General features: G+C 46.0%; 1 protein-coding gene across 3 annotated transcripts in view; it reads left to right on the forward strand.

Moving 5' to 3' along the window:
- LOC137419110 (uncharacterized) overlaps positions 1 to 25,736 on the forward strand; it is an 87,167-nt gene that overhangs the window by 14,376 nt on the left and 47,055 nt on the right. For 2 of the 3 annotated variants that reach the window (XM_078782703.1, XM_078782710.1), the window contains exon 4: positions 24,808 to 24,923. In XM_078782703.1, coding sequence (XP_078638829.1) covers positions 24,808 to 24,923 — 116 coding nt within the window. Of the gene's footprint in view, positions 1 to 7,000; positions 7,137 to 24,807; positions 24,924 to 25,736 lie in introns of all 3 variants that reach the window. The other variant, XR_013624199.1, reaches the window with a different exon arrangement.

The following is a 25,736-nucleotide window of genomic DNA, read 5'->3' on the forward strand; positions in this document are numbered from 1 at the left end:
CGCAGACCTGTAACTTGCCGGTTCCAATCTGGGAATGTACCCTCTGGCGATGTACCCCTTTTGGACCTGGATGGAAATAGACGGCCCGAGCAACCGTTGGTAGCCGCCAGGCTGATGCTAATTACTCCTGAACACCGAAATTGTTACTGCTCTGGGTGCGAACAATGACGGACCAATGAAAGGAAGGACATTCACGGACAGTTGGAAAGGGAACGTTTATTCGTTTATTGATTCGATTTATTTACAAGTATTTACAGTGTAACTTATCGATAGGAAAGAAAAAAGGACAAGAGGCAGAAACTTAACTTGATCTCTGCCTTATGACGATCACTATGAATAAACACAACAAGGGCGCCCAGCACACATTCACGGGGGAGTGGAGGGGAAAACGAACGTCTGATCCCGTCAGCAAAATGGTTATGATGTTACCACGTTGATTCACCAACGAGCACCACGCCGGCAAAGGGCAGTCCCCAGCACGAGCACGAAGAGGCAGTCACCAGCTCCAACACGGGCAGGCAGTCCCAGCATGAACAAGGCAGGCAAGCAGGCACGTGAAGAGAGAGTCCGATGAACACGTGCACCGACCGAGAGGGAGCAAGAGAGAGAGATGAATCAAGTATATGTGCTGAGGCCTGAGAGTCATGCGCATGTGCAGCAAGAAGGAGCAGAGAGAGACAGGCTAAGAACAATAATCAAGTATGCAAGGCCTTTTTGTTAGGCCCTGGTGAGGGTGGGGGCTGTTTGAGGGTGTTTTCCAGGCTGCCGATTGGTGGAGTGTCGCTTCCCTGCCCCACAAGCCCTCTCCGAATGACTTTTACCTGGTGCATAACCCAATGGTCTTTGGTGCATTTGAAAAGTTCCCTGTCCACAAAATGTTATTGGCATCCAACCTTGAGGCCTTTGGCCTGTTCTGTCCTTCAAGACTTTGAGCCAATATCTGTGGATACAATATTTGTGCATCTGCCTGGCTAATTGTCCCCCGTCGCACCGCGGGGCGAAAGGGGGACTATGGTTTTCCCCTCCGCCCGTGTGTCCGTCCGTCTGTACGGGCATGCGTGCGTAAGCGAAGGACCGCATTCGAATTTGGTGTGTGGGTGCAACCCACGTCAAAATCCAAGATGGCCGCCGCCATGTATGTCTGATGCCATGTATGTCTCAACCTTGTGAGCTGAATATCTTGAAAAATACGCGAAGTACCAACTTCTAATTTGGTGTGTGGGTGTATCTCGGCATAAGGAAGAACGCTATTGAAAATTGGGTGGCCACATTAAAATCCAAGATGGCCGCCACCATATATATGTCTGAACATTGTGAGCTGAATATCTTGAAAAATAAGCGAAGTACCAACTTCTAATCTGGTGAGTGGGTGTATCTAGGCACAAGGAAGAAAGCTATTGAAAATTGGGTCGCCACGTCAAAATCCAAGATGACCGCCGCCATGTATGTCTGAACCTTGAGTGGAATATCTTGAAAAATAAGCGAAGTACCAACTTCTAATCTGGTGTGCGGGTGTATCTTGGCATAAGGAAGAATGCTATTGAAAATTGGGTCGCCATGTCAAAATCCAAGATGGCCGCCTTGCGTCTTCCACTTTGTCAACTCGCATCACTTCACCGACGGGGGACCTAGGCGTAACGCTTGTTATCCCTTACGAGTGGAGGGCTGTCTTGCCCTCCATAACGCATAACGACGTACTAACCCATATGAGGCAAAGGGACTAAGATAATGTTCTGCTATTAAATAACTATCCTAAGGGACCTGTATGGTGGTTGTCATTGATTCTTAGCGGTTTCTGAAAACCGCAACTATATATATATATATATATATATATATATATATATATATATATATAATACATATACATATACACACATGCATATACACACATACATATACACACATACATATACACACATACATATATATATATATATATTTATTTAGTTTTTTATATATATATTTATATGCACACTTTTTTTTCTTTTTTTTTTTCTAAGACGGCCTTTGAAACCTTTACTTTATTTCAATTGAATTTTATACTTGGACACGACCACAAATGGCCTTGTCACTTTCAAAAACCTTTTGTTTAGCAGTACTCAGACAAAATATCTGTGCCATCAAGCCCTGAGGGCAGATTAACTGTTTCATGCTGTCTCATGCCTCGAGAGCAGCCATGAGATTCAACATTCAAGCAAATATGGTGGAGCCTGGAACTTTGTTTTGTGCAAATTGCAAAGCAAGCGTTTGAAAGACCATTTCCATGTTCCTTTTCTCAACACCCCATGGGGTAAGGTGTTCTATGAACTCAAATTTTCCCACACTTTTTGAAGAAAAAAAAAAACTGTGGGGGGGGGGGGGGGTTATAACTGCACATTCTTCAGTTTGTCCATTTCTTGGATATCTTCGGCCAAATCTTCCCCACTCTTCCTGGCTGCCAAAATTTGTCAGGGCAGTGTGACCACAGCCCGAGCGTTGATCAGCCCCAATGGACCTGCCCACTGTTTATTTATGTCTCTCTCTGTCTCTGTCTCTGTCTCTGTCTCTGTCTCTCTGTCTGTCTCTCTCTCTCTGTCTCTCTCTCTCTGTCTGTCTCTCTCTCTGTCTCTCTCTCTCTCTCTCTCTCTCTCTGTCTGTCTCTCTCTGTCTCTCTCTCTGTCTCTGTCTGTGTCTCTCTCTGTCTATGTGTCTGTCTCTCTGTCTGTCTCTCTGTCTGTCTCCCTATCTGTTTCCCTATCTGTTTCCCTATCTGTTTCCCTATCTGTTTCCCTATCTGTTTCCCTATCTGTTTCCCTATCTGTTTCCCTATCTGTTTCCCTATCTGTTTCCCTATCTGTTTCCCTATCTGTTTCCCTATCTGTTTCCCTATCTGTTTCCCTATCTGTTTCCCTATCTGTTTCCCTATCTGTTTCCCTATCTGTTTCCCTATCTGTTTCCCTATCTGTTTCCCTATCTGTTTCCCTATCTGTTTCCCTATCTGTTTCCCTATCTGTTTCCCTATCTGTTTCCCTATCTGTTTCCCTATCTGTTTCCCTATCTGTTTCCCTATCTGTTTCCCTATCTGTTTCCCTATCTGTTTCCCTATCTGTTTCCCTATCTGTTTCCCTATCTGTTTCCCTATCTGTTTCCCTATCTGTTTCCCTATCTGTTTCCCTATCTGTTTCCCTATCTGTTTCCCTATCTGTTTCCCTATCTGTTTCCCTATCTGTTTCCCTCTCTCCTTCCCTCTCCCCTTCCCTCTCCCCTTCCCTCTCCCCTTCCCTCTCCCCTTCCCTCTCCCCTTCCCTCTCTCCCCTTCCCTCTCTCCCCTTCCCTCTCTCCCCTTCCCTCTCTCCCCTTCCCTCTCTCCCCTTCCCTCTCTCCCCTTCCCTCTCTCCCCTTCCCTCTCTCCCCTTCCCTCTCTCCCCTTCCCTCTCTCCCCTTCCCTCTCTCCCCTTCCCTCTCTCCCCTTCCCTCTCTCCCCTTCCCTCTCTCCCCTTCCCTCTCTCCCCTTCTCTCCCTGTTCACCACCATCTCTTATCTTCCCCCATCCAAAACCTTGATCTTTTCTACCCCCACTATTTCACCCCAGATCCACCTTGTTTGAAATTCCAACTTCTTTCCTGGAAGTCCTGGCAGTGTCCATATGTTTTATACCTCTCCCACCCCCCCCCCCCTTCCCATGCCTCCCCCCAAAAGCCCTCTCCCTCCCACAGATCTCTCGATGTCTCCATGTCTCTCGGTCCCTGCTCTCAAATGTTGTGTTTGTGTCCTTCCCCCTCTCTCCCCATCTTGTCTACCGCTCCCGATATTATTTGTTTTTTGTGTCTGTCTTTCTGTGTGATTAATGTTCGCTCTTTCACGAGCCTCGATCTTGTATACAAAAAAAAAAAAAAATCTCCCCTTCTCTCTCTCTCCCCTTCTCTCTCTCTCCCCTTCTCTCTCTCTCCCCTTCTCTCTCTCTCTCCCCTTCTCTCTCTCTCCCCTTCTCTCTCTCTCCCCTTCTCTCTCTCTCCCCTTCTCTTTCTCTCCCCTTCTCTCTCTCTCCCCTTCTCTCTCTCTCCCCTTCTCTCTCTCTCCCCTTCTCTCTCTCTCCCCTTCTCTCTCTCTCCCCTTCTCTCTCTCTCCCCTTCTCTCTCTCTCCCCTTCTCTCTCTCTCCCCTTCTCTCTCTCTCCCCTTCTCTCTGTCTCCCCTTCTCTCTGTCTCCCCTTCTCTCTCTCTCCCCTTCTCTCTCTCTCCCCTTCTCTCTCTCCCCCCTTCTCTCTCTCCCCCCTTCTCTCTCTCCCCCCTTCTCTCTCTCTCCCCCCTTCTCTCTCTCCCCCCTTCTCTCTCTCTCCCCTTCTCTCTCTCCCCCCTTCTCTCTCTCCCCCCTTCTCTCTCTCTCCCCCCTTCTCTCTCTCCCCCCTTCTCTCTCTCTCCCCTTCTCTCTCTCCCCCCTTCTCTCTCTCCCCCCTTCTCTCTCTCCCCCCTTCTCTCTCCCCCCTTCTCTCTCTCCCCCCTTCTCTCTCTCCCCCCTTCTCTCTCTCCCCCCTTCTCTCTCTCCCCCCTTCTCTCTCTCCCCCCTTCTCTCTCTCCCCCCTTCTCTCTCTCCCCCCTTCTCTCTCTCCCCCCTTCTCTCTCTCCCCCCTTCTCTCTCTCCCCCTTCTCTCTCTCCCCCCTTCTCTCTCTCCCCCCTTCTCTCTCTCCCCCCTTCTCTCTCTCCCCCCTTCTCTCTCTCCCCCCTTCTCTCTCTCCCCCCTTCTCTCTCTCCCCCCTTCTCTCTCTCCCCCCTTCTCTCTCTCCCCCCTTCTCTCTCTCCCTCCTTCTCTCTCTCCCCTCTTCTCTCTCTCCCCCCTTCTCTCTCCCCCCTTCTCTCTCCCCCCTTCTCTCTCCCTCCTTCTCTCTCTCTCCTTCTCTCTCCTTCTCTCTCATGGCCCTGCATTCACAAAAGTCGGGAGTGCATCATCTTGGATGTGTGTGATTCCAGGGTTGTTTGGAGCTAAAACGACAGCAAAAACTAGAACTGCACTCGGTAGAGCGCATAACTCCACCAGTCCGAACAGTTTACATTTTGTTTCCCACTGATAGGCCAGATCTGCATTCGGACCTTAACCAAAATCTAATCGGCTTGCTCTTGTCAGCTACCAAAATCGTCGACCAAGATTTGTAATAACCTGTCCCCAACTTTGAGATGTCACGCTGTGTATAGTTTTTGGCACCATATCTCAATGGTGAAGCATCACTTCAACAAATTTTTTTAAACATTATCGGATCTGGATCTTCACCATAATCAAATCGCTTCGTTCTTGTCATACACCGAACCTGTCCACCAAGTTTCATTCAAATCCGTCCATAACTTTTTGAGATGTCCTTCTCACAGACAGACAGATAGGTGTGAAAACATTACCTCCGTCCACTTTTGGTGGCAAAGGCAACAACAACAACAACGAGAATAAATCTGCATGAAATTAAAGTTATTTATCTTTGTCCATATCGGTTCTTTGTACTGTACTTGATGTCTTTTCCTGAGGTCATTTGTTTTCTTACATGCACAGAGCTAAGATCTTATGGTTATGACTGTCTTTAAGTTGAAGAATTTTTTTTGAACCTCCAAGGCCTAGCATGCAATCCCAGGACAGTCCTCAAAAGATTCTGAAGTTTCAGTCTGTTGGATGGAAGCTATGTTCACTCTCTTCCACCTTAACAACACAAATGTAAATGCATTGTTGGACAGAGTGCATTACTAAAAACAAAAGAGCACTAGGTTGAGGTTGGTGCTTCCATGCTTGGGTTTGTTGAACGCTTGTGAGACCAGAAGAGCATTTTGTCGTCGTTTCCAAAATGTTTTAAGAGGCCATTGAGTATGCACAGAAAACGCAATCTTTCCTCTTCTCCTATCCCCCAACCACCCTCCACCATACGATACCATTAAAACATCCTCTTTCCTTCTTCTGTCCTCTCATCACCTTCTTTTTTCTCGTTATCCTCTACTTCCCTTCCTTTCCCCATGTGTATATGACAAATTTGTAGATTGTCACGAAAAGCATATTGAGAATGAGCCATAATTGTTTGAGGCTCTTGCTACCTGTGGTTTGATGTTGTGGAATGATAATCATAATCATCTGACTATAATTCACCAAATGTCCGTCCGTCCGTTTGAAGGTACTGCAAAAACGGCTGGACCTCTCGCAACGATATTTTGGGTGGGTAATCCTGGGGTCCCCTCGAGTAAAATAGGCTATATTGTTTTTCCAATTTCAGCTTTGGTCTCCAGCATTTTTAGGTTTGGACTCCCGCATAACATTATTTTCCCGGGTGCCGCACAAACGGCTGCCGCACAAACGGTTGCCGCACAAACGGCTGCACCGATCACTGCACGGCTATGCTGCACGGCTGCACCGATCGGACTCGGTGACCTCGGACAAAGACCTTTTATAAGGACATGGGTTGAATCCCTGCTTGAGAGAATGCCAACCCCCTCCCCGCCATCACGGTCGTCTCTCCAACTCACAATCCCACGAGATATGTGGAAAGGACGACCCAAAACCAATTATCTTCTTTTTGGTTTGTATATAAACATCATTACAAGTAAATAATGACCTCTGCCAAAGTTCAAATGACGTGGGTTTAATCTCTACATGAGAAAATTCCACATAGCTATTTGGGCGGTGTATAAGCCAACAGATCGCTGTCTCCATCGATCTTGCCAAGGCCGTAACACCTATCGGCTCAAAATCCTTTTAACTGTTGACTTGGTAGTTTTTACAATGAAGGAAACATTAACAATGTTGTTAAAAGTTTATTTTGTGATTGGAGTTATGTTGTTTGGAATTAAAAAGATATCGAGTTCAAGTGAATGACCACATGCCGTGATGGTTTCTACTTTCTGAACATTAACTTAGCGGATTGCCAAATGCAGATTCGCCCAGGACCCACAATCGATGTTTCTGTACGTGAACGTACCCGTTTGTTTGCAAACGGGTACGTTTTTCATGGAAGTCCTTCACTAACTTGCTGTCCATGTCTGACGTGTGAGTGAAGGTGCTACAGGAATGTGAAATTTATTGGTTTCATGCTTTCGCATTCGCCATATCTGCATTGCCTGTTTGCTTCTGGCCTTCCACCCGCGCACAGCACGGGTATCTCACGAGTCATCATAATCTGTTCAGAAGTAGAGGTGAGGTCCTGTTGAATTATTTTAGTATTCACATCTTTTGGTTCATAAATTTACTAAATACATGAGGAACTGCAAGACAGAGCTTGTGCAATATAAACTTCCTCGTTTCCAATGGGAGTTGAGAGGTGTTTAAATGCCTGAACAGACAGTGCTCCAACCACATAGAGGAAGACCATTTCTGTGATTTATGATCCTTTGGCTGAAAACCCCACTGCGGATGTTGAATCTACTCTTTGGTTTAAAAAAAATAAAATAAAACCACTTCCATTCCTGACCTCTGGTAGTTTGCTGCTGCATTCCGAGGATAAACGATATCTGGTGATATCCTGTTTGTCTGGATTGTATCTCCTCTGCTCTGCCTATTATGCACATCAAGCCTCCTTTGTCTATCTTGGCAGCACACTTGTCTGATTGGTGGACACGAGGTTTTTTTTACCTTTCTTTGCACATTCTTCAGTTTGTCCATGTCTGATGCATATCTTGGATGCCAATCTGGGTTTCCCACATTCAAGGTGTGGTCTGACCAGGAACTTAAATTAAACGGCAGAGAACGAGTGTCCTTGTCAATAAGAGTGAAGGTTTTCTGAATATGACCCAACTGAATATGATTGGCTTTATTCATTGTGATGGTAACGTGCTGATGAGAATTCAGGTTGTTGTCGATAATGGCTCTCAAGTCCATTTCTCCCACACTTTTGCAGTTCCTAATCATGTACATAGTAACCTTCTTCACCATTTCCTCTGCCAAGGTGAAGAACCTTACATTTGCCTATGTTGGAAGGCAACTGCCACACCATGGACAAGACTGCTGCAGAGCGTCCTCTTGGTTCTTATCCTGTGCCGGCCTGTAGATTTTTGGATCGTTTGCATAAGATCTGAATGGCACTCGGTATTACAAGGAAGGTGATTAATGTGCATCGCAAATAGCATTTGACCAGTACACCTCCTTTGCATGCCTGGTGTTGGCTTTCCAGTTAAGGTGGCTGGCTTAAGATTTTACGTTCTTTAGAGTTTGAGCCCCTGTTGTCGTTGAAATAACACCCGGTGGATTCACTCAGCCTGTCATCCTTCTGAGGTCAGCAAAATGAGTACCAGCTTACTTCGGTAATAAGCCATTCAACGCAGGATACTCGGAGTGGCGACCCATCCAGGATTGTATTCTTTGGCCAATGAAACTGCCTCGGCTGCCCTATGTGCCTCAGAGTTAAAGGAATTGTTATTATTATTGGTGACACTTCCTTTGTGGTATTCCACTTTCAACCTGTATCAAGTCTGACTGCTCCATAATCTATGACCCTCTGTTGCCAGTACAAATGCTTGAGCTATCAATATACTTATTGGGTCACCAATCATACGTGCTTTCATTTTCTGTATAAGCCGTTGATGGATGACATCAAATGCTTTCTTGTACATTAGCTTATCCCAGGTTTTCCCCACACTGGAAAAATTTTCAGTGATTCAAAGCAGCAAATTCGAATAATTTATATTACATTAAACACAGCTGTAATGTAAACACTTTGTTTTATTGTATATTTTTGTCACCACTGTGAGTGCTTGAGAAGTATCGATGGCTATTATGTGACGGCTGTTAACATTGGACAGAAGGCGGAGAATATATTTTTCACCATTAGGTGTGTGTGTGTGTGTGTGTGTGTGTGTGTGTGTGTGTGTGTGTGTGTGTGTGTGTGTGTGTGTGTGTGTGTGTGTGTGTGTGTGTGTGTGTGTGTGTGTGTGTGTGTGTGTGTGTGTGTGTGTGTGTGTGTGTGTGTGTGTGTGTGTGTGTGTGTGTGTGTGTGTGTGTATATATTGTAACGATTTTGAGAAGTGTAACGGGTTTTGAGAAGTGTAACGGGTTTTGAGGAGTGTAACAATTTTGGAGGAAGGGTAACGGATGTGAAGAGTATGGTTTTGGTATGGTAACATCCTGGTAATGTAAATAATGGTCGCAGCCGTCCTCCTAATTAATTTCATAGAACATACACGCAGGTCACGATATATCTTTTAAATAGTGTATTTCCTTATTCCATGTAGGCTAAGTATGTGTTTTCCCACTAGATTGACTTTGCATTGTATCAAACAAAATAAGCGTAGGCCCTTCCAATTTCCCCAAAACCTCCCTTCCAATTGCCTTCCGCATTTTAGCTGGTTTTCTTCAAACCACCATTGGCCACGAGGTAAGGTTGGGGAAGAAAGGCGTGTCTCCACCTCGTCATAAGAAGCAAGGAGTGAACCAGCCCTAACAGCCAATCAACACCGCGGTGAGTGACCCGGTAGGCGCGCCCTCGGAGTCGGCGGCTTGATTTCGCTGGAGGTGATAAAAGCGACTGCAGGGGACTGCTTTACCAGTGCAGATGGGAGATGACTGGAGATGACTGGAGAGGAGCAACGAGGCTGCACCAAGGAGAGGGCTTGAGAGATACGCTGGGGGATGACCTGGAAGAGGAGCGCAATCCACCGCAAGCCCTACCTACCTGCCTGCATGCAATATCCCCTGTCGTTGGAGAGACGCGCTGAACGGAGGGAGACGGCTCCACCCCAGGAAGAGGAGCAGGTGTGCCGAGCCAGCGCGTGACGGCCGCGGATACGCGACGGAGGTTTTCCCGCCAAAACCGCGAGGGGTTGAAAGCTGCGGCCTCCGACCTTGCCTTCCTCTCAAGCAATCAACCTCGAGCCATTACCTGCCTGAAATATCCACCGTGTGAGTGTGAACGTCCTGTCCTACTCGTTTGTCTTGGGGATTAAGTAAATGAAATAGAATAAGTTAACAATGCACTGTGTGACTGCTCTTTTCCATCTATTGCTGTAAATAATATTGGTCGCTCTAAAATATTGCTTGTGTGTGTATAATAAATCTGTTCTTCCTCCAAACTCTGTCTTTCTTCTCTCTTCTTCTCTTTCGGTCGCTTTAGAGGTTTCCCAATTGAATATCTGTAGCGCGATTAGTCAACGTTCGGTTGGAATCGGGTTCTAATCGGGGAGTAACTGTTCGGACGCGGTTAAATACACCACCGCTCGGTAAAATAACATCCAAAAACCGTGTCCGTAACAATTGGTAGTCAGGAGATGGGATTCGAACCTGGGACTAAATTTATTTAGCCCAAATTTTGGACACCAATTGTGTTAGTCCGTAACAATTGGTGTCGAGGAGTTGGATTCGAACCTGGGACTAAATTTGTTAGGCCCAAAGTTTAAAAAAAATTTTTGGTCAAAATTACGAGCTGCCGAAATTGTGTTTTTTATAAAACCCGAATTTTGAGATCGCGCCATGGACAATCAAGGCGATCGGATGTCGGTGGGGGAAATAGACGGGGTAGAATCGACCCAGGACCTCGGGGAAATGTAAGTGGGGAAAATGGTGGAGGAGAGTAAAGAAGGTGTGGTTGAGGGTGTATCAGGTGCACAAAATGGCAGCCTCGCGCACGTGGTTGAGGGGGCAGCTGCGGCCGCACCCTTTGTACAACCAACGGTGGTCCAAATGCAAGCCTTCATGGCGCAATTCGCCGAGATGCTGAGAAACGTGGAGAGATTGAGTACTAAAATGGATGCTCGGGGAAACCAAATTGAAGCAATAACCAACAGAATGGGTGACCGCATGCAAAAATGTGGAGAGACCATGGATCGCATGGTGGGCGAAAGGGTCCCAGGGGTGCACAAGGAAGTAACGCGGGTCGAGAAGCGCTGGTTGAGCGAAGCGGAGGAAAGCACGGGTACAATGACGGGGGTAGAAATCGCGACACGGGGTTTTGAAAAGCCGGCGACCGATGAGGTAGAGGGAATTTTATTAAAGCCAACGGTCGCCGAGGAGAATAAAGAAAAAGCAGAAGTGGGCATTGAAATTGAAGAGATGACGGAGGTAGCCCGGGAATTGCAGGGAGAAATGGATAATGTACAAAGTCTGTGTTCAAATCATGATGAGGTGCTCACTAACCAAATAAAAAGTTTGCAGGTGGCAGAGGAGGTGCGACGAGGTACGGAGGTGAGTGGCAATGTACATGATGTGAGGGGAGATTCAGTCGGCTTGGGGATTGGTTTGGATCCGGGTGTTCGTGAAAGGCCGTTGGTGAAGTGTGTGACAGGTCAGGTGTGCGAAAAAAGAGGTGTGCGAGAATGTCCGACCATGGGGTGTGTGAGAAAAAAGTGCACGCCGAGGAGTGAGTGTGCCGTCAGGAGTGAGCCGGTCGAAGCGCGTGTGCGAGGGGGTACATGGAAGCGCGGTGTGGTGAGTGTTACGGAGGAAGTAACGAGAGAGTGTACACCTGTGGTGAGTGTTACGGAGGAAGTAACGAGAGAGTGTACACCTGTGGTGAGTGTTACGGAGGAAGTAACGAGAGAGTGTACACCTGTGGTGAGTGTTACGGAGGAAGTAACGAGAGAGTGTACACCTGTGGTGAGTGTTACAGAGGATGTAACGAGAAAGTGTACGTCTGTGGTGAGTGTTACGGAGGAAGTAACGAGAGAGTGTACACCTGTGGTGAGTGTTACGGAGGAAGTAACGAGAGAGTGTACACCTGTGGTGAGTGTTACGGAGGAAGTAACGAGAGAGTGTACACCTGTGGTGAGTGTTACAGAGGATGTAACGAGAAAGTGTACGTCTGTGGTGAGTGTTACGGAGGAAGTAACGAGAGAGTGTACACCTGTGGTGAGTGTTACGGAGGAAGTAACGAGAGAGTGTACACCTGTGGTGAGTGTTACAGAGGATGTAACGAGAAAGTGTACGTCTGTGGTGAGTGTTACAGAGGGTGTAACGGGAGAGTGTGCGCGAGAGGTATGGTGTGTAACAGGGAGAGCGTTGGTGGAATGTACGGACGGCGTTGGAACGCCAGGTTTTGTAAGGGTGAAAGGGGTAGCGTATGCTTGTAAGCATGCAAGTAAAGCATCGATGGTAACCAGGTTAGCGGTTAGGGCGACGGATAGCCGATGCGAGCACTCGGGGCGTGGGGTGCTTTGTTGGGTGCGAGGCCCGGCGCGGATCGATGCTGCGTCGCTTCTCTTCGAAGCGTCGTTGCCGATTCGGACTTGGCCCCGCCCCGCACGGTCGAGTCCGGGCTTTGCCGGGCGAGGCGACCGGTCCGGTTCGAGGGCGAGTGGGAGGAAGCGGAACGGTGCCCCCTCGTGGGGACGGGGTTCCGACCGGGGGAGATGGAGCCATCGGGCCCGGGACCGCAAGGTGCCGCGCCGAGATGGTGCGTGGAGCCTCGGTCCAACCAAACCACCTCCCTTGAACCGAAAGCCGGACGGATTCAACCTGCAGGCAAAAAAAAAAAAAAAACGACCCGCGTTCATTGCTCGGCTGTACGAAGCCGGGCTGTAGATGTGAATTGGCGCACCGAGAGGATGTAATAAGTAGACGGGTGATGTGAATTGGCGCACCGAGAGGATGTAATAAGTAGACGGGTGATGGTGATAGTGATAGTAGTGATTTGAAACGAAATTTAGAAAAGTGAATAGAATTGGCAGTAAATGGAAAATTTTTGAATTGTTGGATTTGGACGAGCGAAATTGGTAGTGAGAGACCCCCGATGTGGTGGGATGGCAAATCCACCATCCCTCACAGGTGGGGGCAAATGCGCTATAGATTATGGGGTTTATGGCAGTGAAAACGAGCCAGGGAGGGCTTGGATAATGATAGGGATCTAGCGAAGATGACCTTAGGTAACGATAAGGTTAGTTAGTGACTGATACCTGTAGTGGGGACGCAGGTAGGTTAGTGTGGTTGATAATGACGTGGGAGCGCAATAGTTTAAAGGGACGACTGGGAAGCGCAAGTTTCAGAGGGGAGGAGTTAGCTGAGATGATGCCGTGTGTGGGAGAATGGAACAGGTGTGATTGCACAGGTGTGCAACTGAACAGGTGTGTGGAGCAGTGTATGAGGGAGTAGTGGTGATTGCGTGTTGTGTTGACCAAATGGTCCAGGAAGAAAGGAGGGTGCAGGTGGCACCAGGTATGATTGCACAGGTGTGCAACGACAGGTGAATGAAGAACAGGTGTATGTGGCTGTGTGGAATAAATGGTAGTGTGGAATATCTGGAGTATTGGAATGGATGGTCGTGGAGTGAGTATGGTGGAAATTGTGGAGTGGAGTGGATGGTGCGAAGGTGTGAATGGGGGAAGAGTGGACCCCCATCACGGATACCCGGGGCGGGTAGTGTAAGTGTTAGGTAGAGGGTATAGGTAAATTGTAGTTGGATATTGGCATCTGTGGTGCGGGTGACAGAATGGTATGTGGATGGGTGCGTTGGTGTTGTGGAAATGGCTGGGCGTGTAGCCTGTTAGTGTGTGTAGTTGGTTTGGGCACTCCACCACTGTAAGGATGTCGGCCAGGTGAGGCCGCAGGTGGGCTCTGGGAGCCGGTAGTAGTTGTGTGGATGGGGCCCGAGGATCCGGAGGACGGACCCGGGTAGCCCAGTGCCAGAGGGCACCAAGGGGTGACAGAGCCAGGAGAGGGGCTGCCCCCAGTTAGATAGGTTAGGGTGAGGAGCTAGGTAAGCTCGGGTGGCAACTACAGTGGTGGAGGTGTGCAGGTGGGTAGACCTGTTGGGAGAGGTACACGTCGCAGCCCAGAAATTGTGCTAGAGCACCGGGAGATGAATCGGGGGAGTGAGACCCCAAAATTGAGGAGCACCACAGTTTGGCCAATGGGAATTGGTTATTAGAACCCATAGTGTAAGTTGGCCAATGAATTGGCAGGGAAAGACCCCGGGTAGTGTAAAGTGTGTTAAAATCATTTAGAGGATAGTTAGGATGAAGGATCTCCTCACACCATCTGCATCCACTCACCTGAGGTGACAGGTACTCCACACCATGCCATGTTTTGATTATTTTTTATGATGCAAATGTTTGGATTGTGAGACGCATCATGACGTGGGTGTGACATTGTGCTTTGATGTTCCATCTCTGCCTCCTTATGAGGATTGATGATGAATTTGATGATGGCAAATTTTGAAGTAGAGGGATTGTGGTGACGAATTTGGTATAAGGGAAATATGGGGAAGACGTGACAGTAGTGACGAATTTGTAAATGGGTAGATTTTGTAAATATGGGGTAAGAGCAAGGGTAGTGTAGGTGACAGGGGGGTGACGTACGGTAGGGACGAGCTTTCTCACTTCGCCCTCCGTACGCATTTCACCTTGCATTGCCTTGTTTGACGTGTACCCTTGTGACCTTACCCCTCGCTCAATTGTCTTTCTTTTGTCTCCCACATGACCTGTGCGCCATTGGGTGCCGAGGGGAGCGTGCGTGAGGTGGCCATTGTGCGCCCGAGATTCCCAGAACCAGCACGCATTGCGTTGATGTACCACTTTATGGACCGCTGTTCGGCGGCCAAGTACCACTTGATGGACCCCAGGTTCTGGGGCAGGGCACCTCTGTTGGAAACCGGCCATAGTGGCCAGGGAATCTTGCTTGCGGACCTCGGTAAGGTGGCACCTATGCCAAACAGGTGGACCACCCTTAGTTGGCCCCTGAGGCCCTAAATAAAAATGGACACAAGTTGTGCTTTTTTTAGTATGTCCAAATAGGCCGCATGAAGCCAGAAGACGTCGGGAAGAACATCGGCCCAGCAGAGAAGGAGAAGACCACCACCAGTTGTTTTGTTGAGTTTATTATGAACCATGGTGACTGCGCACCGAGTGGTGCTTTGTGGTGCTGGTGGTGCTTTTGGGTGCTTTGGTGGTATTGGTACTGGTACTGGTGCATCGATGCAATGCGTGCTGTCTCCTCCCTCCCAACAGGAATTTCTTTCTCTTGTTCCCTAAAAAGAAAAGAAAAAAACACACAGGTCCTGGGTTGCGTTGTAAATAAGAAATCACGTCATTGTAAATAATGCTCCCCACCGTAAATGTATAGTTTCAGAATAATTCCGTAATTCGGTTAGCTGTGGGCTTGAGTCTGTTAGACAGGATGCAATGCAATAGGGGGACATACTTATTTGTGTTTTAAAATTGTCACACTCAGGGTCAGGTTAATTGTAGAGGGAATTACACCTACATGTCACACTCAGTTAAGTCTAGTAGGCCCGAGGACGTGCCTGAAGAAAGGAGGGTGCAGTGTAACGATTTTGAGAAGTGTAACGGGTTTTGAGAAGTGTAACGGGTTTTGAGGAGTGTAACAATTTTGGAGGAAGGGTAACGGATGTGAAGAGTATGGTTTTGGTATGGTAACATCCTGGTAATGTAAATAATGGTCGCAGCCGTCCTCCTAATTAATTTCATAGAACATACACGCAGGTCACGATATATCTTTTAAATAGTGTATTTCCTTATTCCATGTAGGCTAAGTATGTGTTTTCCCACTAGATTGACTTTGCATTGTATCAAACAAAATAAGCGTAGGCCCTTCCAATTTCCCCAAAACCTCCCTTCCAATTGCCTTCCGCATTTTAGCTGGTTTTCTTCAAACCACCATTGGCCACGAGGTAAGGTTGGGGAAGAAAGGCGTGTCTCCACCTCGTCATAAGAAGCAAGGAGTGAACCAGCCCTAACAGCCAATCAACACCGCGGTGAGTGACCCGGTAGGCGCGCCCTCGGAGTCGGCGGCTTGATTTCGCTGGAGGTGATAAAAGCGACTGCAGGGGACTGCTTTACCAGTGCAGATGGGAGATGACTGGAGATGACTGGAGAGGAGCAACGAGGCTGCACCAAGGAGAGGGCTTGAGAGATACGCTGGGGGATGACCTGGAAGAGGAGCGCAATCCACCGCAAGCCCTACCTACCTGCCTGCATGCAATATCCCCTGTCGTTGGAGAGACGCGCTGAACGGAGGGAGACGGCTCCACCCCAGGAAGAGGAGCAGGTGTGCCGAGCCAGCGCGTGACGGCCGCGGATACGCGACGGAGGTTTTCCCGCCAAAACCGCGAGGGGTTGAAAGCTGCGGCCTCCGACCTTGCCTTCCTCTCAAGCAATCAACCTCGAGCCATTACCTGCCTGAAATATCCACCGTGTGAGTGTGAACGTCCTGTCCTACTCGTTTGTCTTGGGGATTAAGTAAATGAAATAGAATAAGTTAACAATGCACTGTGTGACTGCTCTTTTCCATCTATTGCTGTAAATAATATTGGTCGCTCTAAAATATTGCTTGTGTGTGTATAATAAATCTGTTCTTCCTCCAAACTCTGTCTTTCTTCTCTCTTCTTCTCTTTCGGTCGCTTTAGAGGTTTCCCAATTGAATATCTGTAGCGCGATTAGTCAACGTTCGGTTGGAATCGGGTTCTAATCGGGGAGTAACTGTTCGGACGCGGTTAAATACACCACCGCTCGGTAAAATAACATCCAAAAACCGTGTCCGTAACAATATGTATATATGTATATGTATGTATGTATGTATATATGTATGTATATATACATATGTATGTATATATACATATATATACAGTCTAGGTAGGACTTCGGTCCACAGGAGATCGGGACAGCGCTCGTCACGCTGTTATGTTCATTGATTATTATCCCCGCCGATCGCACCGCACCCCCCTGGTTTTGGTTTGCACTGGTGGGAACGATGGTCTGTGTGGCAGACAGGCTCTTGGTTCCTTGCGGGTTATGCGGTATTTACCATGTGAGACATAATTCGTGGCTGGTGCTCACCATTAAAGCTAGGAGGTGCCTTGATCATCTTGATAGACGATTTTGGTCCTCATTGGTTAGATTTTTTGCAGTATGCCGTCCTGACGAGGGTCAATAAGCCCGAAATCTGGATTGGCGGCTCTGCTTGATGTTTAGCCAATGGGGACCAATGAATAAATCTGTCTGTTGACAGAGTGGCCGGGCTAAGGCCTCCAGAAGACCCTTTGGGTCGGAGGTGACGCTTTGGTCTAGGACTTAGGTCCACAGGAGATCGGGACAGCGCTCGTCACGCTGTTATGTTCGTTGATTATATATATATATATATATGTATATATCTATCTATAATTCCAGTAATCTCTGTTTGTACGTTTGTTTGTCTGTGACCGCTGTTTCTCGACAACCACGGGTCCGATATACTTTTAACTTGCCAGGTATATTGCTGGGGACCCGAGGATGTGCCTTTTCAAGGTTTCATATTAATCGGACAATTACTTACCGAGCTATGTCCAAAAAACGATTCAACCAATCAGAGAGCAGCGAACTATCGCGTGTGCCGAACGTGGCGGACACACTCTGCCTCGGATGGCACATTTGAGAGCGTATTCATTTATTTCACGTTTGCAAACTATGTTGCCGTTAAACTATGTTTTAAAACTAATAAAAACGAATTTGCGATTCATTCGCTTTCCTGCGCGTTTGTGCACGCGATGGCGATTTCTTTACCAAACTCCGGAAGCCGTTCGCTTTGGACCAAACCATTTCATGTAAATAGAGGGGGGGGATATAATTTTAGATATAGATATCTATATCTAAAATTATATCCCCCCCCGCCCCCTCTATTTACATGAAATGGTTTGGTCCAAAGCGAACGGCTTCCGGAGTTTGGTAAAGAAATCGCCATCGCGTGCACAAACGCGCAGGAAAGCGAATGAAACGCAAATTCGTTTTTATTAGTTGTAAAACAGTTTAACGCCAACATAGTTTGCAAACGTGAAATAAATGAATATGCTCTCAAATGTGCCATCCGAGGCAGAGTGTGCCCGCCACGTTCGGCACACGCGATCGTTCGCTGCTCTCTGATTGGTTGAATCGTTTTTTGGACATAGCTCGGTAAGTAATTGTCCGATTAATATGAAACCTTGAAAAGGCACATCCTCGGGTCCCCAGCAATATACCTGGCAAGTTAAAAGTATATCGGACCCGTGGTTGTCGAGAAACAGCGGTCACAGACAAACAAACGTACAGACAGAGATTACTGGAATTATAGATAGATATATATATATATGTATATATGTATATAATGCGGGCAAGGGGGTTAACAAGGAGAGATGCAGAAAATAGGGCAAAATGGAGAAGATTGTCATGGGGACCGCAAGGCTAACCCCCGCTCGAGTAGGGAAAATGGCCTTTAAAATGCATGTTGTTGTTGTGTTGTTGTGTATATATATATATATATATATATATATATATATATATATATATATATATATATATATATATATATATATATATATATATATACATACAACATACAACTTGACTTTCTTCACAAGTGGTGTGTTCGGTCGCTTGCCATGCAGACTTTCCGTATCTTCCGCTTTGCAAACTGCTCGTCCAGTCACTCGGCAAAAGAGCCGGTAAAATGAGGTTTTGTCCAGGTAAAATGAGGTTTCACTTTCAACAAATTGCAACAGAATCATGAAATGAAGAATACGAACACACGTAACCCTGACTATTCAGTTTATGTTTATGTGGATTGTTATTGTATGCTACATGGTTCTTTATTACGCTGCTCCCGCGAAGCCAAAAGCAGGGTTCGGCATTCGGGTGCGTATGTGCGTGTGGTGTACCTGAGTGCATTTTTAAAATTCATTTTATTGGTAACCGTTTGTCTGATTGACACAATTTTAGCACAGAAGCCCCTCTGCCTGTAGAATTTTAATTTATTTGTAGTTGTCATAGGTCACGTGGTATGGACGCCATCTTGGAAAAACGTTACACCTCTATCTCCCAAACCATTCGATGGACGAAGTTGAAACAAGGCTCATTGTCACGTACTACCCATGGGGAATAAGATATGATAATGGCATCGGTACCTAAATTATGACATCATAATTCGACAAGGACAACGCTTGATTAGATCGGTATGATTTTTTTTTTCTCTGCAATTCTTCGTCCGATTGACACTAAATTTTCACCATAGGAGCATCTCTTCCTGTAGAATATTTTAATAATTATGACGTCATAGGACACGTGGTATAGGTTTCATCTTGGAAAGACTTTGCACCTCTATCTCTGAAACCACTCCATGGAAAATATTGAAACGTGGGTCGTTGTATATAGAACTCGGCAGGGGAATAGGCGTTAACTATGACGTCATTGGTGCCGTAATTATGACGTCATAATTTGACAAGGATAACGCTTTGTCTGAGCAGTTTGAAATTTATTGAACGTGATCCACACAACAATTATATTAGAGAATATAAATTTATGAAATAATCGCTCATGTGGTCTAGTAGCCATATTGGATCAAAGGAAAAAAACAACACAAAAACAGGAGTTGGCTCGTACCAAGTTGACTCCGCAGGGTGAGTATTCTATGACTACCATCTAGTTACCCTCGCCAGAGGAGAGGGTATTGCATTTGAGTCCGTTTGTTTGTCTTTGTCCGCACAGAATAAATATGATTTTCTCTGCAACCGTTGGTCCGATTGACAGGAAATTTTCACCATAGGTGCAACTCCACGTGTAGAATTTTTTAATGATAATTATGACATCATAGGTCACGTGGTTCGGCCGCCATCTTGGAAAAATCGAAAAACTTTGCACTCGATCTCCGAAGGTGCTGAATAGAAAAAAATTGAGACATGGCTCATTGTAAAGAACTCCATGGGGAATAAAATTTGTTAATGTCATAGGTGCCTCCATTATGACGTCATAATTCGACAAGTACAAAACTTCATCCTATCAAGATGAAATTCATTGAGCAACATGTTGACATAAACTGGTGGAGAAAAAAAAAAGACGTCATTGGTCACGTGGTTCGGCCGCCATCTTGGAAACCCCGAAAAACCTTGCACCTCTATCTCCGAAAGCGCTGAATATAAAAAATTGAGACATGGCTCATTGCAAAGAACTCTCCCATGAGAATAAAAGATGTTAATGATTGTCATAGCTGCCTCCATTATGACGTCATAATTCGACAAGTACAAAACTTCATCCGATCAAGATGAAATTTCTTGAGCATAATAACCACCGTTTAGAGGCCATTTTTCCCCGCACAGCGGGGGTTGGCCTTTTCGGGGACCGTGGTTGTTGTTTTTTTGGTCCCCTTTTTGAGCTTGAGAGCTTGAGATTTCTTGAGCATAATCTAGGAATAAATTAGCTTAGAAAAAAATGATGACGTCGTCGGTCACGTGGTTCGGCCGCCATATTTGTTTTAACACAAAAGCCTTAAAAATCACTGAAAATACATCCTGGCGAGGGTTTGCAATCTCTGATTGCTCTTTTTCATGTTATTTATGTTTTGTATGCAAGCTGCATGCTAACAGAACACCGAGCAAGCTGCTTGCTAACGGAACACTCCGAGCAACTAGCTTGCTAACGGAACACTCCGAGCAACAAGCTTGCTAACGGAACACTCCGAGCAACAAGCTTGCTAACGGAACACTCCGAGCAACAAGCTTGCTAACGGAACACTCCGAGCAACAAGCTTGCTAACGGAACACTCCGAGCAACAAGCTTGCTAACGGAACACTCCGAGCAACAAGCTTGCTAACGGAACACTCCGAGCAACAAGCTTGCTAACGGAACACTCCGAGCAACCTGCTTGCTAACGGAACACTCCGAGCAACCTGCTTGCTAACGGAACACGCCGAGCAACCTGCTTGCGAACGGAACACTCCGAGCAACCTGCTTGCTAACGGAACACTCCGAGCAACCTGCTTGCTAACGGAACACTCCGAGCAACAAGCTTGCTAACGGAACACTCCGAGCAACCTGCTTGCTAACGGAACACTCCGAGCAACCTGCTTGCTAACGGAACACTCCGAGCAACCTGCTTGCTAACGGAACACTCCGAGCAACCTGCTTGCTAACGGAACACTCCGAGCAACCTGCTTGCTAACGGAACACTCCGAGCAACAAGCTTGCTAACGGAACACTCCGAGCAACCTGCTTGCTAACGGAACACTCTGAGCAACCTGCTTGCTAACGGAACACTCCGAGCAACCTGCTTGCTAACGGAACACTCCGAGCAACCTGCTTGCTAACGGAACACTCCGAGCAACCTGCTTGCTAACGGAACACTCCGTGCAACCTGCTTGCTAACGGAACACTCCGAGCAAGCTGCTTGCTAATGGGGACATTTGTGAGGAACGTCCGATTTGATTATGTTCAGGCATTTAAAATAAAGTCTTTGATGTGGAACTTATCAAATAATAAAGGCTGAGCAATCCCATGTCACAAAAATGTGATAAACGAAACACGACACCATGTTTCCTGCTCCGATCAGTCCAACGAGAATGGTTAGAGGAGAGGAATGAGATTACCTGCTTGTCCTTGTCCTCGGTGCCAAACATCTGCACACTGAGTATTCTCATCTTCTCGATCTTTGATGACACTGGAGTCCATGCAATAACGTTTGTTCCGGCCTTGAAGATGTTGCCTGCTCTCTGTATAACCCGGCTAAATGTATGGCATCAATGGACCCAGGTACAACATATTCACTTATCCTTTTATTGCGGCTTTTAGAATCTTTGGTATCTTACGCGATGAAGCTGATGCTGAGGTCCTTTCACTCTTTTGCCGCAGGCAGATTGGCGGTCTTTCTGTCTTCTACCGACTCCTCTCCGGCCTTGCACCCCCTGCTCTGTCTGTGCTCTTTCCCCCAAATATTCCTTCAGGACACACAACATCTGCCAGTAACCCTCTTCTAGTGAAACTGCTAAAATCAAGAATCTCTGCTCACCTTCATTCCTTCATTCTTCTTTTCTCCTGCCCCTGGAACAGTGGAACAAACTCCCACACTCTCTTCAATCCCACTCCACCCTCCAGGTCTTTAAAACAGCTGTTCACCACCATCTCTTATCTTCCCCCATCCAAAACCTTGATCTTTTCTACCCCTGTTAATCCAACCCAAATGCACCTCCTTCAAATTCCGTTTTCTTTCCTGAAGGTCCTTTTAGTGTCCATCTTTTTAATCCCGTGTACCCCACGCCAGCCCTCTCCCTTCCACAGATCTCCTGATGTCCCTATTCTCTACTGTTGTGCTTTCCTGTCTCCCCTCTTGTCTCCCGCTCCCTCTATTGTATGTTCTATGTGTTAGCTCTTACACGACCCTCAACTTGGTTTTCCAAAAAAATAATATATGTATATATATATTTAAGTAAAAATATATAAAGCAAATTGAAAGGCAAGAGAATGGTGAAACAGTGGTGTGTTCCGTTACCAAGCAGCTTGGAGAGCGCTTGCCAAGTGGCTTGATCACTGAAGCAAGCACTCCAGCAAATCAGTTGATAAGGAACAGCTTGGCAGGCATTTAGCGATGTATACAACGAAGATCAGGCATTCGATGATGAGCGCTTTATCATTCATAGAATATAAAACCCATCGCTTCGCTGACAGAAATACCAATCTTTGCTGTGATGGCTAATCTATGGGGGAAGAAAAAAAAATGGATTCCTGGGAGATCATACTCTCCGTGCAGGGATAACCAATGTCACGGGTTGGCTTTTGCAGTTTTGACAGGCGTGCCCCCATGTAGCCATAAAAAAAATAATTCGAAAAAAAATAAAATAATTGGGATCATAAACACTCCTGGGAGTTACCCGAATCCACAGTAGTTGGATTTATTGAAATCCATTAATCCATTCTCAAGTTATAACATGACAAACAGACAGACACTGCTCCTTTTATAATATAGATTTTCATTGCATTTTATGAAGTTACACTCCAGGCGCATTTTTTAAATCTTTTTTTCACTCAATACAATTCTCTGAACAGGAGAAAAAGTTAAGTTTAATGCTTTGGCAATTTGTAAATATGGAGAAGGAGGGATCACAGTCTTGCTTGTTTAAAGTAAGTACATAAATATGCTGAGTTATAAGAATCATTAATGTCTTGAACTTTTCAGGTTTCATTCCAGATTTTGGCACTTAATTAGTCCACTTGCTCTGATCCTCAAATCCAAAGACAGATTTTATTTATCTATCTATAATTCCAGTAATCTCTGTCTGTCTGTACGTTTGTTTGTCTGTGACCGCTGTTTCTCGACAACCACGGGTCCGATATACTTTTAACTTGCCAGGTATATTGCTGGGGACCCGAGGATGTGCCTTTTCAAGGTTTCATATTAATCGGACAATTACTTACCGAGCTATGTCCAAAAAACGATTCAACCAATCAGAGAGCAGCGAACGATCGCGTGTGCCGAACGTGGCGGGCACACTCTGCCTCGGATGGCACATTTGAGAGCGTATTCATTTATTTCACGTTTGCAAACTATGTTGGCGTTAAACTATGTTTTACAACTAATAAAAACGAATTTGCGATTCATTCGCTTTCCTGCGCGTTTGTGCACGCGATGGCGATTTCTTTACCAAACTCCGGAAGCCGTTCGCTTTGGACCAAACCATTGCATGTAAATAGAGGGGGGGGATTGTCACCACTCGCAAGCCGTTCGCTTTGGACCAAACCATTTCATGTAAATAGAGGGGGGGGATATAATTTTAGATATAGATATAGTACGGGCATGCCCTAGTATACTTTAATTAGTCCATGAGGGTGCATTGTTGTGCTTTCCAAGGCGAGGCATTTTTGAGCAGACAAACAAATAGTGGAATAAGACCCCTGAAAGGGAGAGCGGCCTACCAAGGATGAGCCTGTTTTTGTTTTTTCATGAGTTAATTTATCTTCAAAAGGGGTGTTTAAATTTACCCAAACACCCAGTTTTCATTCATGCAATCAAGGTTTTGAGCCACTTTGTTTCATGGTATGGGAGTTATTGAGGAGATGCCTTGACATAATTTTGCACAGTAAATGGATACTTTTTGTAATGCTGCCATATTTGTATTCAATGTCATCCATTTTAATGTGCCTGACATGTCCTGAGAACAACTTTGTTTGGATGTTTGATGTGTAACTGGAACCGTTCTGTCTCGCTCGCTGTTGTTGGATTGTCTGCTTCAGTGGTTGTTTTGAACACAAACAGGAGAAACATTCTTGCAGTGCCCAAGTAGGTCATTCTTCCTAGCATGTCTTCACAACACCCCTCCCCATCTCTCATCTTAATCTTGCAAAGACTAGATAGGGAAAGGAAAAACTTGTGTGTTTGTGGTGTAATGGCATCTTTAAAAAATCCCTCCAGTGTATGAGTCTCTTATGGGAGTCTCTTGTCAAACGCATCCTGCATAAGACAAAACGGTGAACATAAGACAAATGGGAGTGAGCACGTGTGGGACTTGAGTCTGCGATCCTAGCATCATGAGCTATGTGCACAGATGCTGACTTTTGGGCGATCTTGTGACAGATTTTAATCATGGGCGAAAGTTTGACAAAGTAAGCACAGTAATTAGGCCAAGAAACGTGAACCTGTGCCTCTTGTACGTGTTATGCTCAGAGTACGAGGATATATGCACTGCCCAAGTTTCTACTATGATAGGAGTGTACATTTGATCTGCAGCCCATCTGCAACCCATTCTGATCCTTCACACGCAGGGTGTTGCAGCATTGAGCATCATTGTATTGTTCATTGGATGCTCAGCTGGTTTTCTCGCCTTGCCAGCATTCGCTTATGGATTTTAAAACACGACACGACTTTATAAAAACATTAGACCGCTGTGTGCTGGTACCTGGGACAAGTTCTCAATTCCTGTCCTACTCCACAGGGACTCTACATCATTGATGCATAACTGCACATTTTGGAAAGTGGAGGTATTTTGTGACGGTGATATTATTTGCATAAATTCAGTGGCATATCCTTGCCATTTTAATGGCCATATACTTGTCAATTGTCCTTTCAATGTTAAACCAATAAGAATACAAGCTGTGGACATAAAAATACCAAATGAGTTCCTTTTTGCACAGAATGTAACATCCTTTTCTTTTATTCCAGGTATTACTACAACAAACGCATCCTGCATAAAACAAAAGGCAAAAGGTTTACTTACAAGTTTAACTTCAACAAGCTGGTGCTGGTGAACTACCCCTTTGTTGACTTGGGGTTAAATGGTGAGTTTGTTGTTGTCACATCCTTCTGACTCTCATCCTCCCTCTTCCTTGGCTCACCTGCCTCCAAAACCGTCGTGTGTGTGTGTGTGTGTGTGTGTGTGTGTGTGTGTGTGTGTGTGTGTGTGTGTGTGTGTGTGTGTGTGTGTGTGTGTGTGTGTGTGTGGTCCGTCTGATTGTGTGTGGTCCGTCTGATTGTGTGTGGTCCGTCTGATTGTGTGTGGTCCGTCTGATTGTGTGTGGTCCGTCTGATTGTGTGTGGTCCGTCTGATTGTGTGTGGTCCGTCTGATTGTGTGTGGTCCGTCTGATTGTGTGTGTGCCTGTCCGTCCTGTACTTTTGATGTGTGTGTGCCCGTCCGTCCATCCTGTACTTTTGATCTGCAGATATGTCGGTCTAACAAACATGCAAATTTATTTATTTTGGCCTGCTATTCCCACAAATTTTAATCGGTAAAACAAAAATTATTCAGTAAAAGTTGCTTCAAATTAAACCAAACCTTAGAGAAAATTGTAATCTTTCTTTTTAATCAGATGAAAATTTAACCCGGCGATGTATAAGCAATAGACCACTGTCTCGTTTACTCCCGAATTTTTTTTCTTTGCTCTTAGGAAATATGTAACCTCCCAATTTTGAGCTGTTAAAACCAGTTATTTTTTATAATCGTGGTATTTTTACCACATGTTTCTGCGAGTTTATACGTAATGTGCAGATGTCGAAGAAATGGTTTTCCCTTAAGACCTATGTTGTTGAAACAAAAACTCCAACTTATGGCACTCAGTAAACAAGTATTGTGAAACTCTTAAGGAAATTGTAG

The sequence above is a fragment of the Myxine glutinosa genome, chromosome 1 (genome assembly GCF_964187855.1).
Source record: "Myxine glutinosa chromosome 1, kmMyxGlut1.1, whole genome shotgun sequence".
Lineage (NCBI taxonomy): Eukaryota > Metazoa > Chordata > Myxini > Myxiniformes > Myxinidae > Myxine > Myxine glutinosa.